Source organism: Nansenia antarctica (assembly GCF_963989245.1).
Source record: "Nansenia antarctica genome assembly, chromosome: 1".
In the NCBI taxonomy this organism is placed as follows: Eukaryota; Metazoa; Chordata; class Actinopteri; order Argentiniformes; family Microstomatidae; genus Nansenia; species Nansenia antarctica.
Genome location: NC_137674.1, coordinates 26,327,285 through 26,344,381, shown reverse-complemented (window position 1 = coordinate 26,344,381; position 17,097 = coordinate 26,327,285). Strand labels below are relative to the sequence as shown.

General features: G+C 44.3%; 3 protein-coding genes across 3 annotated transcripts in view; 2 read left to right on the top strand and 1 right to left on the bottom strand.

Moving 5' to 3' along the window:
- Nucleotides 1–1,515: 1,515 nt before the first annotated feature.
- On the top strand, nucleotides 1,516–7,857 carry dnajc5gb (DnaJ (Hsp40) homolog, subfamily C, member 5 gamma b). Its single transcript, XM_080533425.1, has 6 exons — nucleotides 1,516–1,526; nucleotides 2,533–2,654; nucleotides 3,140–3,353; nucleotides 3,987–4,143; nucleotides 5,953–6,006; nucleotides 7,067–7,857. Exons 2-6 carry the CDS (start codon nucleotides 2,542–2,544, stop codon nucleotides 7,171–7,173), a joined length of 645 nt encoding a protein of 214 aa, XP_080389551.1. The 5' UTR covers nucleotides 1,516–1,526; nucleotides 2,533–2,541; the 3' UTR covers nucleotides 7,174–7,857.
- A 1,087-nt stretch (nucleotides 7,858–8,944) lies between these two features.
- LOC308158646 (proton-coupled zinc antiporter SLC30A2-like) lies at nucleotides 8,945–12,656 on the top strand. Its single transcript, XM_080532328.1, has 8 exons — nucleotides 8,945–9,160; nucleotides 9,412–9,617; nucleotides 9,811–9,957; nucleotides 10,056–10,209; nucleotides 10,579–10,804; nucleotides 10,915–11,020; nucleotides 11,116–11,250; nucleotides 12,315–12,656. Exons 1-8 carry the CDS (start codon nucleotides 9,078–9,080, stop codon nucleotides 12,458–12,460), a joined length of 1,203 nt encoding a protein of 400 aa, XP_080388454.1. The 5' UTR covers nucleotides 8,945–9,077; the 3' UTR covers nucleotides 12,461–12,656.
- A 2,682-nt stretch (nucleotides 12,657–15,338) lies between these two features.
- The window catches only part of coq8ab (coenzyme Q8A-b), a gene marked incomplete at both ends in the record, with an annotated part of 7,625 nt that continues 5,866 nt past the window's right edge, over nucleotides 15,339–17,097 (bottom strand). Inside the window, 4 exons of the mRNA XM_080544529.1 lie at nucleotides 15,339–15,632; nucleotides 16,466–16,552; nucleotides 16,648–16,713; nucleotides 16,826–16,933. Coding sequence (XP_080400655.1) covers nucleotides 15,339–15,632; nucleotides 16,466–16,552; nucleotides 16,648–16,713; nucleotides 16,826–16,933 — 555 coding nt within the window. The remainder of the gene's footprint in view (nucleotides 15,633–16,465; nucleotides 16,553–16,647; nucleotides 16,714–16,825; nucleotides 16,934–17,097) is intronic.

Genomic DNA, 17,097 nt, shown 5'->3' with positions numbered 1-17,097 from the left:
ACACACACACACACACACACACACACACACACACACACACACACACACACAGTCACACACCTCCCCGCCCACACAAGCCTATTAAAGCTTCATTTGTATGATTCACTATCTGCACTCCAGCACAGCCCTCAGAATGCTGCCCCAATGAGTCTACCCCCCCCCCCCCACACACACACACACACGTACACACACACACACACACACACACACACACACACACAGCCCTCAGAATGCTGCCCCAATGAGTCTACCCCCCCCCCACACACGCACGCACGCACGCGCACACACACACACACACACACACACACACACACACACACACACACACACACACACACACACTGTAGATAGTACTAGTTATTTGTCTGTATTATCTTGTAGATAGTACTAGTTTTTTGTCTGTCTTACATGTAACGATGAATTGAGTATCAAGGACCCCAATTGAAATAAGCCAGTGGCTTTCTTGGGTTTTTATCCTGTTAGTTGACCTTGTATGTAATATGTACTTTCATGTACCTACTTCTGCAACTCTTCTAATAAAGTTTTCAATCAATCAAAAAACACACACACACACACAATCACGTACTCAATCACGCACGCACGCACGCACCCATCCACCCCCACACACACGGGGTACTCTATGAGGGCACTTATCAATCTGTGTTGACAGAAGGACATCAACTTAATTATTATTATGATTATTGTTACTATTATTATGATTATTATTATTGTTATTATTATGATTATTAAGGGACTAACTCCAGATGAGCGTCTAAACACAGAACTACGGGCCGTGTCAGCAGACCTGGAGCCGCGCGGCTCAGACAGTGATCGGTCACAGTACCGCGTGTGCGCGTTAAAGTGCACATCACCACCGGCTGTGCTTCTCCTGCCGTCCAACCCTGTAGTGTACATGTGTCCGTCTCAGACATGCACAACCTGAACTGTCATCAAGCTACAGGGCTTCTCTCCCAGGCTCGCTCATGAATGGAGTGTTATGTTTTAAATGTGGTAATTGGAAAACCGTCAGCTTAGACGCGTCATACCTTTCTCATAAACGGTAGAAAACGTGATTGAGGATTTTATTTTATCCTCTGGATATACTACTGCTTGTTTCACTAGGTTAGCTTGTCTTCCTCCAGCGGAACGGTGTTGTAGAGACGGGTTATGAAGAGGAGGTGATCAGAGGCTCGTTAGGTGCCAACTTTTCACTTTTAACGAGCTTGTTCTGAGCGACGTTCAGACGCGCACTTCTTATTTTGTTGCGCGCTCGTTGCTTCAGTCGGCATAATTACAATAACCAAAAACTAATTAGTTTGAAGCGTTTTATTTGAGTTTATCTTGATCTGGCAACGCCCTCCTTGTGAGTGATTTAACGCGTTTTACAGATTGGGTTTCTCAACAGTGTTATTTGAGCATAAGAGAGAATGTGGGTGTGATTTTGTGAGCCATGTGAACCCGTGACGAGAAACCGGAATTGGCTGCCCCCCCCGAAATATAGTTTTTTCTACTTCCTGAAGTCACCGGTAAGTTTTGTTTTGGAGGAAAATTGTACATATTTTCAAACATACCTAGATCTTGTTTTGGCAACGTCAACCGTTGTTAATTTCTACCATGAATACCGGGATGGAGGAGTGATCGTGTGGTCCTCAGAAGTTAAACGACCTCGTTACAGAGTCGGTAGGACTCGAGCAACTGCAGTTAACTTCCTCATGTTAGGGTTAGACACACAGAACCAGATTAAACATGAGGTCGTTCTCAACATGTCTGTTGTATAATCTTCCTCAGGATTCTGCTACCCTGTATGTTAGGGTTAGTAGGTTATGTTTGTTGGGGTTCATGTGACGAACAGGATCTGAGTGGGAGGTTGAATGGGCGAGGAGGAGGTGGGGGTCGGGAGAAGACCACTTTTTAGGGTGGCAGTATGATGCTGGTTTATGAAAGTAACTTTACAGTATCCTAGTGGATTAATGTCCCAACATTTCTGTTGGTGAAACAGCCTACTGTCCTTGAATATTCTGTTAGCTATAATCTTGACACTAGTTTCACTTTTCACTTTTCACTAGGCTACCACTTTATTGCATACCCATGCAAGAAATTCCCCATCTAACCCACAGTAAATGACTCTGGTTGCTTCTGCTTCTTTTTTGGGGTGAAATAACGGGTTCTGGATGGTCTTGAAATGTTGCTTTTGAAATGTATTGATCATGAGATGGCCAGGTTCTAACCTAGGGCGGCTGTGGCGCAGGAGGTAGAGCCGCCGTCTAATGATCACAAGGTTGGCAGATCGGCGGTTCGAGCCCTGGCTGGCCACACATCGAAGTGTCCTTGGGCAAGACACCACTGAACCCCAAAATTGCTCCCAGTGAGCGGGCCAGCGCCCTTGCATGGTAGCTTGCCACCATTGGTGTGTGAATGTGAATGTGTGTGTGAATGGGTGAATGAGAGGCCGTTGTAAAGCGCTTTGGAGCAGCAAAAAAGGAGCTATATAAGTGCATTTACCTATTTTAATGATGTTTCTCATTCTTGCAGGAATAAAAGATGGCCGAAACCAACAGGCCTCAACGGAAGATGTCCGCAGCAGGACAGAGTCTATACAGGGTGTTAGGTTTGGAGAAAGGGGCGTCAGCAGAAGAATTGAAGAAGGCATACAGGTAGCTATTAGACTAGGAGAGTTTGTCTTTTACAACATGTTTATTTCTATGTGGTTATCGTGTCAAATTGTGCACCTCTACAGTGTTTTCAACTCAAACATTACCATAACCAGGGTTCCCGCGCTGGTCTTAAAAAGCCTTAAAGTCTCAAATCCAGCAAGCCAATCTACAAGGCCTAAAAAGGTCTTACATTTCAGTTATTCGGTCTAAAAATGAGGTGCTAGGTCTTAAAAACGAGACCCTGCAAGGAAATTAATCAAGCTGGAACCCAAAAAATGCCAATTCGCTTCCTTTTTTGTCTGTATGGCAGTGAAATCCCTAATTTCATCACCTCGAGGATGACAAAAAGCTATCATAGGGTGTCGCGAATAGGTCTAAAATTCTATCCAAAGATTCTATCCAAAAAAAAAAAAAGATCTAAAAAGGTCTTAAATTTGACTTGTTGAAACTTGTAGAAACCCTGCATAACTCACTTTAATTTTCAGGAAACTTGCACTAAAACACCATCCTGATAAGAACCCAGACAACCCAGAGGCGGCGGAGGTCTTCAAGGAGATCAACAACGCCAACTCCATCCTCAGCGACGAAACCAAACGCAAGATCTATGACGAGTATGGATCCATGGGACTCTACGTGGCTGACCAGTTTGGAGAGGAGAGCGTTAAATATTACTTCCTCATGTCTAAATGCTGGTTCAAGGTGAGGAGCTTTTCAATCCTTGGGGCGGCTGTGGCGCAGGAGGTAGAGCCGCCATCTAATGATCGCAAGGTCGGCAGATTGGCGGTTCGAGCCCCGACTGGCCACATGTCGAAGTGTCCTTGGGCAAGACACTGAACCCCAAATTGCTCCCAGTGAGCGGGCCGGCGCCTTGCATGGTAGCTTGCCGCCATTGGTGTGTGAATGTGTGTGTGAATGTGTGAATGAGAGGCCGTTGTAAAGCGCTTTGGAATAAGGCGCTATGTAAGTCAGTCCATTTACCATTTATCTGTGAGTGATTGTTTTGCTGAAAGAATTTGATATTGCCTACAACTGTTTTAAAACGTTCTTCATAACGGACACACTAAGGATTTCTGTTGTTTTGGGATGCATCTACTTCATTGTTTAGGTTTTTCAAACATTAGGTCCTCAAACATAGCATCCCGGGTTGCCATATAGAGGAGGAAGACATATGGGGAAGCTACCCCCCCTTGTGGCACCCCAGATGTGACTTCGATCCAGGGGCTATGAGCCCCATTTGCCACCACTCTTTGTCTCCTCCCTGTGATGGTATGCACATTTTACGTGTGCCTTTTAAAAAAGGTGATGTGCATTAATTCTCATGTTACTTCACAGACACTGGTGGTCTGCTGCGGGCTGTTCACCTGCTGCTTCTGCCTCTGCTGCTGCTGCTGCTGCTGCGGGAGGTGCAAGCCATCGGAGGAAGAGGAGGACTGCCAATACCTGGACCCAGAGGACCTGGAGGCCCAGGTGGCAAGGGAGCAGGACCAGGGTGAGTAAACTAGGTACCAGGGGGGAGGACGTGGGTGAGTGAGCTAGACATCAGGGTGACGGGGGTGACGGGGGTGAGTGAGCTAGACACCAGGGGGGGAGCAGGACGGGGGTGAGTGAGCTAGGTACCAGGGGGACGGGGGTGAGTGAGCTAGACACCAGGGGGGGAGGACGTGGGTGAGTGAGCTAGGCACCAGCCAGGGGGGGGCAGGACGGGGGTGAGTGAGCTAGGCACCAGAGGGGGGGGAGGACGTGGGTGAGTGAGCTAGGTACCAGAGGACGTAGGTGAGTGAGCTAGGCACCAGGGACGGGACGGGACGTGGGTGAGTGAGCTAGGCACCGGGGACGGGGGACGGGGACGTGGGTGAGTGAGCTAGGCACCAAGGGGGGAGGACGTGGGTGAGTGAGCTAGGCACCAGGGGGGGGGAGGACGTGGGTGAGTGAGCTAGGTACCAGGGGGGGAGGACGTGGGTGAGTGAGCTAGGTACCAGGGGAGCAGGACCAGGGTGAGTGAGCTAGGCACCGGGGGGGGGGAGGACGTGGGTGAGTGAGCTAGACATCAGGGGACAGTGGGAGGACGGGGGTGAGTGAGCTAGGCACCGGGGGGGGGGGGGACGTGGGTGAGTGAGCTAGACATCAGGGGGACGGGGGGGACGGGGGTGAGTGAGCTAGACACCAGGGGGGAGCAGGACGGGGGTGAGTGAGCTAGGTACCAGGGGGACGGGGGTGAGTGAGCTAGACACCAGGGGGGGAGGACATGGGTGAGTGAGCTAGGCACCAGCCAGGGGGGGGCAGGACGGGGGTGAGTGAGCTAGGCACCAGAGGGGGGGGAGGACGTGGGTGAGTGAGCTAGGTACCAGAGGACGTAGGTGAGTGAGCTAGGCACCAGGGGGGGGACGGGACGTGGGTGAGTGAGCTAGGTACCAGGGGGGGACTACATGGGTGAGTGAGCTAGGCACCGGGGACGGGGGACGGGGACGTGGGTGAGTGAGCTAGGTACCAGGGGGGGGGGAGGACGTGGGTGAGTGATCTAGGCACCAGGGGGGGAGGGAGGGGGGGGGGGGGTGAGTGAGCTAGGTACCAGGGGAGGGGGGGACGTGGGTGAGTGAGCTAGGCACCAGGGGGGAACAGGACGTGTGTGAGTGAGCTAGGCACCAGGGGGGGGCAGGACGTGGGTGAGTGAGCTAGGTACCAGGGGGGGACGGACGTGGGTGAGTGAGCTAGACACCAGGGGGGACGGGGGGACGTGGGTGAGTGAGCTAGGCACCGGGGGGGGGGGGGGGAACAGGACGTGTGTGAGTGAGCTAGGCACCAGGGGGGGGCAGGACGTGGGTGAGTGAGCTAGGTACCAGGGGGGGGACGGATGTGGGTGAGTGAGCTAGACACCAGGGGGGGGGGGGACGTGGGTGAGTGAGCTAGGCACCAGGGGGGGGGGACGGACGTGGACGTGGGTGAGTGAGCTAGGCACCAGGGGGTTGGAGGGACACTAAGAGCCTCCACCAGGTGGTGGTTAGATTAGATTAGATTCAACTTTATTGTCATTGCAGAGTACATGTACAAGTAACAAAATGCAGTTTAGCATCTAACCATAAGTGCAAATAGTGGTATAAGAACATGAAATAAAAACATGACAATGATGAACAGATGAGGTACAATTAGTGAAGCCCCTCTTAGTTTAGAGAAACTAGCCCCATGCAAATCTATGATGTTTTCTTGTTTGTTTGTGATATTTGGAGTGCTTGATGAATGAAAGGGTGGAGTACAAGGAACATGATCTGGTGGTCACAACATTTTGTTTCGTTCCCCATAGATGACATTGTAATCATTGTTCAGCCGAGCCCTAGTGCAGCCTCTGACAACTCAGGTGAAACTCAGCTTTGACTAATTATCTAGAATCACTTCTGTTTGCACTAACACTAACAAACAACTGTTGTGTTTCATTAACTCGTAATCATTATTTATAGACTATTTCTATCATTTGCTTACATCCTCCAATGTCCAATTAAGCTCTAACATCTCAAGTCATGTCAGCTATAATTAGTCCTGCCTAACCTACAAAAAGATGGTGGTGTTACAGTGGCTTTACTGTGGCCCAATCCCAATTCACCCCGTGGTCCTACCACTTAGCCCTACCCCTCCGTTTGGGGGTTCATGTGTAAGGGTAGTGTGGCCCAATTCTTGTTGGCATGGAGGGGTAGAGCCAAGTGATAGAGCTACATGACATGACATTACTAATCGGAATTTAGGGGCTTCTATGCTGGGACATTAAGGCCTGGACTGCACGTATATGGATATGTATAAGGCCTGGACTACACGTATATGGATATTTTTTTAAGCGGATGTTTTCGTCCTTGTTTAAAAAAAATAAAAAACTGTCCACACCACAAAAATATCTCTGTCCATACGAAAAGCCAAAACTGAACACGATCTGTCAAATACCATAGAAGAACGTTATGGGCATGCACAGTCAGTTGTAATCAAACGGCGGCAGTGACTCAAAACGTAAACAGACCAAACTCTTTGAAACAGACAGAAAACAAAAGTACAAAACAGACAGAAAAGCAAGTTATGGCGACCAAGAGGAAAGCAAAAACTGATTATTTTGTGTGGTTGTTGCTGTTGACAACCGTTTTGCTTCAATGCGCATGTGTGAACGGCTTGACGCTTGACGTCATTGCATCAACACCAGCTCCGTTTAACATAACCACACTGATCCACTCAATCGTATATTTTTTTATTTCTTCACTTTTTTATCCGTTTAGAGAAATCTCTGTTTATGTGAGTGAAAACGCCGTGTTCGTATGGTTGAGAGGCCCAATTGTAAAAAAAAAAAAAAAAACGTTTAGAAAAATATCCATATTACGTGTAGTCCAGGCCTAAGAAGAGAGTTCAGTCTGCTTACAGTACATGTCTCCCCCCTATAGGTGAAAAGGCACCAATTGTAATGCAACCCAGCACTGCTGCCAATGCCACAGAGCCTGACCAAGACCAACCTGTGTTCAGCTCGTCTGCGTACGCAGTGGAGAAGTAAACACCTGTAGTGGAGGAGTGGTCCCAGTCTGGGTGCTCACAACAAACATGTCCCATTGATGGCATCAAGATCAGGTCATGTGGTCATGTGATCATCATCAGGTGTTGGAGTGCTGCGGTCTGCTCCACAGGCTCAGTTTAGTTTTGAATGTGCAACAAATCGCCTTATGTTGCAGAGGTGTCTTTGTTTACAAGAATCATACATTATTCTGATTGTGCCAAGCTTACCTTTTTACACTAAGGGGATTTTTTCTTTGTGTTGATCCAAAATGAGCATTTGTAATACTTAAAAACAGAAAAGTGATGGGGTCACTCAATATTTGTCTGATGTTTTTAGACCTCAAAAGTGGTCTGATGTAGAAGTGAAACCGCGTCCCGAGCCATCTGCTGTGTAGGTGTCGTTGGCCTCGATCCCAAATGAATAGAAACAATACTGTCTGATTTTGAACAATACTGTCTGATTTTGAACAATACTGTCTAAGCTTATCTTTCCCAATTGTGGGGGGGGGGGTTAAGGCATATAACTGGATTTGCACCACAACCACTTACTTGTCTCAGGTCTGAAAATGTCTGACAAACGTAGATTCTGATGGTAACTATCCCTGGGCAGGTCTGAGAATGACATCAGAGCAATAAGCCTGTTGAATAGGTATGGAAGATAAGGAGATTGAACAGAAACGTGTGTAAAGGCCAATGCACACGGCGTGCGATTTTGTCGCACGACAACATTCGATTCTCCATTCACACCCACACACTTCGGTGGTGTGAATTGAGAATCGAATGTTGTCATGCGACAAAATCGCACGCCGTGTGCATTGGGCTTAAGTCAACGTGCACTTTAAACAACTCACATCTGCTACTTCCCACTGCGGTGAAAAGGGCTGCCTTGCTCTGCCACTCTGTCGTGTAGTAGTCTGTAACCACAGCCTTTACTTATAGGAAGGTGAAAATAGGCCAAATGTATGTACATTATGTGTTTATATGTATACTTGGAGCAATAATATGATTGCTTGTTTTATATGTTGGCTTTAAAGATCAGTTATATGAATCCAATGATATCCTGTAAAATAAATTTCTTCTTTATTGTTATACATTCTTCTTCTTCTTCTGTGTAAAGTTTGACTCGTTTTTTTGTCATTTGAGACTGTATTTCTGTGATTCTGTTCATGCTTCTATCTTAAGACATGAGTTCTGTGTGTTCTGGATTCATTCAGAAATGTGTAAAGTATATTTTTATACAGATCTTTCTAAGCAACCAATTAAGACATGTAACTGCATTATTTTAACTGATGAATACCAAAAAAAACACAAAGCCTGTCCCACACACCAGCTGTGTACTGTATGCAAGTCTCTGTGACTGCATTCACTTTTAACCTCCCTCCATAGCTTCAACCATGTGCTGTCATATGCTGGTGATATAGTCCAGACTACTAAAATGCTTCCAAGCCCAACTATGGATCAAACATGTTAATTTTTATTTTTCTGAAAGTGTTACTAACATTCTGTTTTATATCTTACTATATTGTATGTTCAACTCTGTTATTTGTTTTTCCACACTTTTATTTTTGATACTCTTGATGAATTTATTTATACTGTATGTGTATGATTGAATAAAGTTGGGGATTATAAATGATCAGCTTCTGTGATCTCTATGCGTAATTTAATATGAATACTTGTGAATGTTAGGGAAGTGTAGTTCCCTAGTAGATAGAGTGACTTGACCTGTTATCTTGTGATCTCGTTGCGCAGTCATGGATAGGTGGCAATGGAGAGACGAGCGAAGTTGTGTGTAACGTCGTATATTTGGAGATCGATGCCATAGCATATATATCGAATTTCATTTGAATTTTGGAGGCACTTCAAGCCAAGTTATTCGTTTCTTCAGTGGACTTCGTTTTGGTCAAGATGACCCTGGTTCCAATTATCGATTCTGAGAAACACCATCTCATCGATGATGACACTAAAACATATTCATTGACATTACTGGGGTAGGTATGTCATATTTAGACAAGCTAATATATTAGACAATATAGGCTACACTAAAGCAAATGTCCATAATTGTATTACCAGTTGACATGTGTATTGCTCTGGTCATGATCAACTCATGTAATTGATCGTCGGGAAGTAGTCTTTGCGATTGCGATACCGTTTGAAAGGAAATATTGTGCGGCTGTAGTGCATTCATGTATAAAGTGTAGCCTAATATTTATATTTATGTGAGTGTTTTTTCCCCCAACAGTCCGTTCCAGGGCTGCGAGGGAAAAGATCCCAATTCCACCCAGGAGATTGGAGATGCATCGAGTGGCGATGGTTTATTGCAACCTATTCACTGCCATGAAAATGACAGGGTATCATGGACAGAAAGTCGAGAAAAGCAGTTGGCCAAAAGGAAGCTTATTATTGCCTCCGCTGTTAGTCTTATTTTCATGGTTGGGGAAGTTATTGGTAAGATTATCAATAGTTATATTGACCTGGAGCAACCTTAGACATGCAGTAAACAGCCAAATCAATCATACAAACTTGTTGTAAAATATACAATCTGTAGAATGGAGTATGAACTATATTAATTCAAATGGTACTTGATATTTATATAGGTACTGCTGTGTGTGAGTGATTTCTCTCTGTCCGACTCCCACAGGTGGCTATGCTGCCCATAGTCTGGCTATAATGACAGACGCAGCACACCTTCTCACAGATTTTAGTAGCATTCTGATCAGCCTTTTCTCCTTGTGGATTTCAACCAGACCTCCCACCAAAACCATGAACTTTGGCTGGCATCGCTCAGGTTAGATTTTGGTGGCTTCATACAGGCTCATGGTTCCTCAAAATTCCAGTGCGAGGTCTTTTGTTTTAGCACATATGATTTTTCCCGGTGTTATGCAGAGATTTTGGGAGCCTTTCTGTCAGTACTGTCCATATGGGCAGTAACAGGAGTGCTGGTGTTCATTGCCGTACAAAGAATCCTCGACGACGACTATGAGATCCACAGCCACATCATGCTCATCACCTCAGGCTGTGCGTTGGGCGTCAACATCTTGTGAGTAAAGAATGGCCCAGTTGGTCATGTTATTTCGTGAGCTTAGAATGATAAGGTTCTATCTCCGTTTAGGGTAGTTCAGAGATGTTGAGCGTCAAAGTTTTTACATTCCATTATGTTTTGTGAGATGGAACCTTTGTATTTTATTAATTACTAACCCCAAAAAATGCAACATTTTTAAAAATAACACCACACAGGCATTAATAAACACCTAATGGATCAGATTATGTAAAAAAAAAAAAATGTTTGACCAAAAACGGAGATAGAACCTTATAATTCTAACGTCACGATTTATCTTTGGTCTCCAAATGATGGGTGGTGAAGGTGTGAGAGACTTTTTAAACAATAGGCATTGTTATCTCTGTGAAGGATGGCCCTAATCCTCCATCAGTCTGGCTCCTCCCACGGCCACAGCCACGGCCTCTCCGACCACCGTCCCCACCAGGATGGTGTGAACCCAGGGCACGGTCACGCTCATGGACACCAGGGTGGTCGTCATGGCAACACTAGCGTGAGGGCGGCTTTCATCCACGTGGTGGGGGACCTGTTGCAGAGTGTTGGGGTCTTGCTGGCTGCCACCATCATCCACTTCTGGGTCAGTGCTGCCGTCAACAGACATATTACAGCATTCTAAGAACATAAGTAATGTCATGTTTTTTCACTAACCGACCGTTGCTTTATTATCAAAACTTGCACCTTCCACAGCCTCAGTACAAAATAGCCGACCCCATCTGCACCTTCATGTTCTCTGTTTTTGTACTGGGAACCTCTCTCACCATCCTGAAAGACATCTTCAGAATACTCATGGAAGGTAAGTGTTTGATTTATTTGCCAACCAAAAGTAAAACCTATGCATTTATTAAATGCACCCCCACCCTGCCGCTTTCCTCTATTTCATACTTTCAGGAGTTCCTAAAGGCATCGAGTTCAACACTGTGAGGGAGTTGCTGCTATCACTGCGGGGAGTGAAGGCCACACACAATCTACACATGTGGGCTCTCACCATGAGCCAGTCCCTGCTCTCCGTCCACGTGGTCATAGGTGAGCACAAGCCTGAAACACCACCTCTCATATCCTCAGGGTTCCTACAAGTTTCAACAAATCAAATGTAAGACCTTTTTAGACCCTTTTTTTTTTTACCTCTTTGGATAGAATTTTAGACCTGCTCGCGACACCATATGATAGCTTTTTGTCATCCTCGAGGTGATGAAATTAGGGATTTCACTGCCATACAGACAAAAAAGGAAGTGAATTGGCATTTTTTTGGGTTCCAGCTTGATTCATTTCCGCATAAATAGATGTGATCGGACTGATTTCCTTGCAGGATCTCATTTTTAAGACCTAGCACCTCATCTTTAGACCAAATAACTGAAAAGTAAGACCTTTTTAGGCCTTGTAAATCTGATTGCTAGATTTTAGACTTTAAGGCTTTTTAAGACCAGCGCGGGAACCCTGTATCCATCTCTGTTATGATCCACAGATGACTGATTGCTCTACATTAGTGGTTTCTCAGGACCCAACTGATATGATAACTGACCCAGCTGATATGAGGGGTTTTTTCAGGCTGGCTTGAAATAACTAATATAACTCAATGGCTTTAGAAGTGGATGGCAGGAGGATGTCTTGATAATGTAGCTTGATTGATAAAGCAGATGATTACCTTTTGCTAGCATATCAGCCCAATAGAGCTCTCAGGTCTTCTGACGCTGGTTTTCTCTGTGTACCACATGTACAAAAGAAGAGATTTGGTGAGGCTGCATTCTCATTTTAGGCACCCAAATTGTGGAATGCACTGCCAGTTTACATTAGGGATGCAACCTCAGCAAATATGTTCAAGTCAAGACTAAAAATCCATCTTTTTAATATTGCCTTTAAATGACTGAATAATTAAATTAAGATTATAAAAACCCATCCTTTTAATATTGCATTTAAGTTACAAAATAATTAAATTAAGATTATATAATGATTAAAGCACTTTGAGCTGCAACGTTTGCAGGAAAAGCCCTATACAAATAAAGTTGTTATTATTATTATTATTATTATTATTATTATTATTATTATTATTAAAAACAGAATGGAAATTCTGTCTGTCTGTTTGTTCTCAGAGTTAGATGCTGATCCCCAGATGATCGTCATGGAGGCCACGAAACTTCTCCAGTCCGAGTTTGGCTTCTCTAGTATCACCGTCCAGGTAGAGCAGTACTCAGAGGACATGGTGTACTGTGCACAGTGCCAGGACCCCACTGACTAACACCTCCATGAGGTAAAGACTGGGACTGAGAGAGAATCCTCCAAGGACAACAAGTAGTTTGTGTATGCCTGTTTGTTTGTTTGTTTCTGTGTTCATATATATCCGTTTACAATTTGTTAAAATCTCTCTTTGTTTGTCAGAGATTGGAAAAGAACAATGACAGAACTATATTACAGCTATAGTGAATACATTAATCATTCCCAACTGGGGGGGGGGGGGGGGAAACATATAATCCAAAATCTGTGATATTCATTTTAGTTAAAAAGTAAAGGTCAAGTAATGGTTAGTTTGGTATAGTGTTGATACTGAGCAGCATACTCTCCAGTTTATCACCAATCACGCGAGTGATATTAGCCGTCATCACCTCCATAGCTTTGACCATGGCTGCGTCTAGTTCAGGTGATTCATGCGAGCTCTCGCCATCTTGACCAGAGTGAGACTTTTCGGTAGCGGGAGTCTTTTTCGCTGGTTTAGGAGGCATTTTGCTAGAGGAACTTCCCCAAAAGTGCTCTAAAGACATTCCCCGGAGTTAAAACTCCATAGTACATCAACTAGGTTGTTAAAAGTGATTATATCAGCTATAAAATGTTAGGATATGCCGGAGCTCTTGAGAAGCCTGACTACTCGGTCGCTTGCATCACCGGAAGTCTAGTTTGGTATAGTGGAAAAAAACCCAGCAACCCACTACTCTTCTGTTTCCCTCAAGGACATTATGCCCTGCAATGACTTCTACCTTGTGTACCTCTGTGGGAACGCTCCTGTTTCAATCAATATTGGTTTTACTGGTCAGATAACAAACAGATACACAAGGTCAACCACTAGTGAGTTTTAAAAAGCAGGGTTCCTACAAGTTTCAACAAGTCAAATGTAAGACTTTTTTTAGACCTCTTTGAATATAATTTTAGACCTATTCGCGACACAATATGATAGCTTTTTGTCACCCTCGAGGTGATGAAATTAGGGATTTCACTGCCATACAGACAAAAAAGGAAGCAAATTGGATTTTTTTGGGTTCCAGCTTGATTCATTTCCACGTAAATAGATGTGGTCAGACTGATTTCCTTGCAAGATCTCATTTTTAGACCGAATAACTGGCATTTGAGACCTTTTTAGGCCTTGTCAATTGGATTGCTGGATTTTAGACTTTAAGGCTTTTTAAGACCAGTGCGGGAACCCTGAAAAGGGAATAAGGTATGACAATTTTCACGTCTGATGTAGCGTGTAATTATTATTATTATTATTATTATTATTTTATTTTTCTGAAAAGATCGAATCATATTTCATGATATTGGAATGAACATGTAAACCGCTTTTTGGTCAGATTCAGAAATGCTTCCTGCTCCATTCAAAATAACAAACAAGAAAGAAACACAAGCAGCAATTGAAAAGGCAACATACCATATTTAACGCTTCTATGCCATCCAGTATTTAACAAAAAGTAACAAATTCTGATTTCAAATTGTGCCATAAATAGCAGCGAAAATAAATGTTGATAATAATAGTTACATTGGTTATCAAATGCCCACTGTAATAGACAATAATGATGCCAGACGTGGTCAAATAAACAGATGAGTAGATACAGTATAATGCAAAACAGCAGTTGACAAAACACAACTAAACATTTGAATATGCAGAACATAAACATAAACATAAAGTCTCTTTTAAGACATTAACAAGTATTAATTCAAAGCCATACGGTACAATAATTGCAAGGTTTCCACACATAATATTTTCAGTGTAATGTCCCTACACTGCTGTGTGTACAGTATGTTTGTTTGTTTGTTTCTATGTTAGATATTTGCACTAGAAAATAAAACACCAATTCTGAATTGTCTGTGTCTTGTTAGCCATCTTCTGAATAGTTATGGAAATTAAGGCCACACAGATACTGAGATGATTCTTATGCTATATTGGTAACAACAGTCTGAATCCCATTTACTTCCAAACACAAAATACTGCATTGTTTGAAACATCCGTCTTTTACAGTTACCACATAAGCTATAATGAAATGATAAAGATAACAAGGTTCCTACAAGTTTCAACAAGTCAAATTTAAGACCTTTTTAGACCTTTTTTTAGACCTCTTTGAATATAATTTTAGACCTATTGGCAACACCATAGCTTTTTGTCATCCTGTCGTAGCTTCGTTCGCCAATAATTTCTCCTGGGGGCAGCGAATTGGCATTTCTTTGGGGTCCAGCTTGATTAATTTTGATTTCCTTGCAGGACAAGCTAATCTCATTTTTTAGACCTAGCACCTCATTTTTTAAGACCTAACAGCTGAACCTTGGGACCTTTTTAGGCCTTGTAAATCGGATTGCTGGATTTTAGACTTAAATGTTTTTTTAAGACCAGCGCGGGAACCCTGGATAAAGTGGTGTGATACATTCATACTGCAGTTTAGAGGCTTGTGCCAGATAGTACTGGGGGAGACACAGATCCACCCTTCAGGATGACATTTCCCAGGGGTTCGTCAGGAATCTCTGGTATGCGTCCAGCTCCCACACACACACATGGGCTCACTGGCCCGGCCCCCTGTGGCGATCCTTCCAGTCAGGGCCGGTCCTAGGCATAGGCGTACTAGGCGGTCGCCTAGGGCGCCAAATGCCTGGGGGGCGTTTAAAAACATTTAAATAATTTTGTCTCTATGAAAATATGTCTCAGCCTACTGTCTATTTTTGTCTTGAAACCATTGTTGTCCATATTTTTACTGTTGAATGTGTGGGTGGTGATGAGGCAGTACTGGTGGCTTAATGTGGTGGTGGTGGCGGCGGCCCTAAAATTTGGGGGGATGGGGGGGGGCATCAAATCATACTCTCGCCTAGGGCACCTAAATGCCTAGGACCGGCCCTGGTCCGGCTCCCACACACACATGGGCTCACTGGCCCGGCTCCCTGTGGCGATCCTTCCAGTAGTTTCCATACACGTCCTGGAACATGTCGTTGCAGGCGATCTGGGCGTTAAGCCGGGAGCAGATGAGGAAGGAGCCGCCCATCTTGCGGTGGAGGGCGTAGGTCTCCTCGGGGGGCGGGGTCAGCCTCTCTCTCAGCATCACGGGGATGAGGCGGTGGATACGCTCCGTGCTACTCTGGGCGCCAAAGTTAAACGGCTCCTCCGATGAGAAGGCTTCACCCAGGATCATCACCGCATCCACATGGGCATTCTCCATGGCCTTATGTCAGCATATCAAAATTCAAATGTAATGAGTCATTTGTGTCTAATCATCATCATTATTATTATTATAGTAATAACTTCATTGTTATCCTGATGAGAGTGCGCAAATACGATCACATCACACCCATCCTCCACTCACTACACTGGCTTCCCATCTCCTCTCGGATCATTTACAAAATCTCACTGTTAACTCATCAATGCATTCACGGCAACGCACCCCCTTACCTCAAGGACCTGGTCAAATCCCACAGCCCCTCCACTCGCACTCTCCGCTCATCAAATGCAAACCTCCTCAAACCCACCAAAACCCACCTCCGCTCCATGTGCTGTTTTTGTTTCTTTTATTGACTGTAGCACTTTGAGATTCTTGAAATGTAAAGTGCTTTATAAATAAAATCCATTATTATTATTATTATTATTATCAATAGACAGGGTTCCTACAAGTTTCAACAAGTCAAATTTAAGATTTTTTAAAGACCTCTTTGAATAGAATTTTAGACCTATTCGCGACACCATATGATAGCTTTTTGCCATCCTCGAGGTGATGAAATTAGGGATTTCACTGCCATACAGACAAAAAAGGAAGCGAATTGGCATTTTTTGGGTTCCAGCTTGATTAATTTCCACGTAAATAGATGTGGTCGGACTGATTTCCTTGCAGGATCTAATTTTTAAGACCTAGAAATTTGGCACCTTTTTAGGCCTTATAAATTGGATTGCTGGATTTTAGACTTAAAGGCTTTTTAAGACCAGCGCGGGAACCCTGTATTATTCTAGTAATAACTTCATTGTTATCAATAGAAGTGATTGTCATTATGCTCTGATGTTTACCTTTGACTCGTAGCCTGTGAGGAACTTCAGCTCTCTGGACTGCTGTAGGACACCTTCTCTGTTCCGGTCTGCTGCAGCCCGGATAACCTGAGAGTAAAGGCCCAACTCCTTCATGGTTACAGCAATACTTATAATTTACATTTGCACTTTGATAAGATTTTTTTTCTTTACATATGGCTCACCTCAATGTAGATGTCAGTGAAACTCTGGTCAAAACTTTGTGTAGCACCAAAGTCTAACAGTGCAACCTAAAGTTGAGGAGGGATTCATAATTACAATGACATACTATATGTAAAGGGGGAATTGCATGGTAGTATAACAGATATTATAGACTGTATCTGACTATTGCACCACACCTACCCTCTGTGTTTGTGGTTCAAAGAAGAAGTTGGACCAGTTTGGGTCAGTTTGCATGTACCTGAACTCAAAGAGCTCCCTCAAGCACAGCTGCAGAATGTGCTCACAGATCTAGAGGAGCAGATAAGAACACAGTGAAAGGCAGAGATTGAAGGGGTGCTTAGGTGGCGTAGTGGACTAAGCGCTGACCATGTAACCGCAGGGCTTCCGGTTCGATTCCGGCCGCGGACATGTCCTGCATGTCATCCCTTCTCTCTCTCTCACCCATCCTCCTG

Coding starts and splice junctions, on each gene's coding strand:
- dnajc5gb (XM_080533425.1), top strand. CDS start 2,542: ATGGCCGAAACCAACAGGCCTCAACGGAAGATGTCCGCAGCAGGACAG. Junction 2,655..3,139: donor GAATTGAAGAAGGCATACAG/GTAGCTATTAGA, acceptor TTTAATTTTCAG/GAAACTTGCACTAAAACACC. Junction 4,144..5,952: donor GGCAAGGGAGCAGGACCAGG/GTGAGTAAACTA, acceptor CGTTCCCCATAG/ATGACATTGTAATCATTGTT.
- LOC308158646 (XM_080532328.1), top strand. CDS start 9,078: ATGACCCTGGTTCCAATTATCGATTCTGAGAAACACCATCTCATCGAT. Junction 9,618..9,810: donor CATGGTTGGGGAAGTTATTG/GTAAGATTATCA, acceptor CGACTCCCACAG/GTGGCTATGCTGCCCATAGT. Junction 11,021..11,115: donor CTTCAGAATACTCATGGAAG/GTAAGTGTTTGA, acceptor TCATACTTTCAG/GAGTTCCTAAAGGCATCGAG.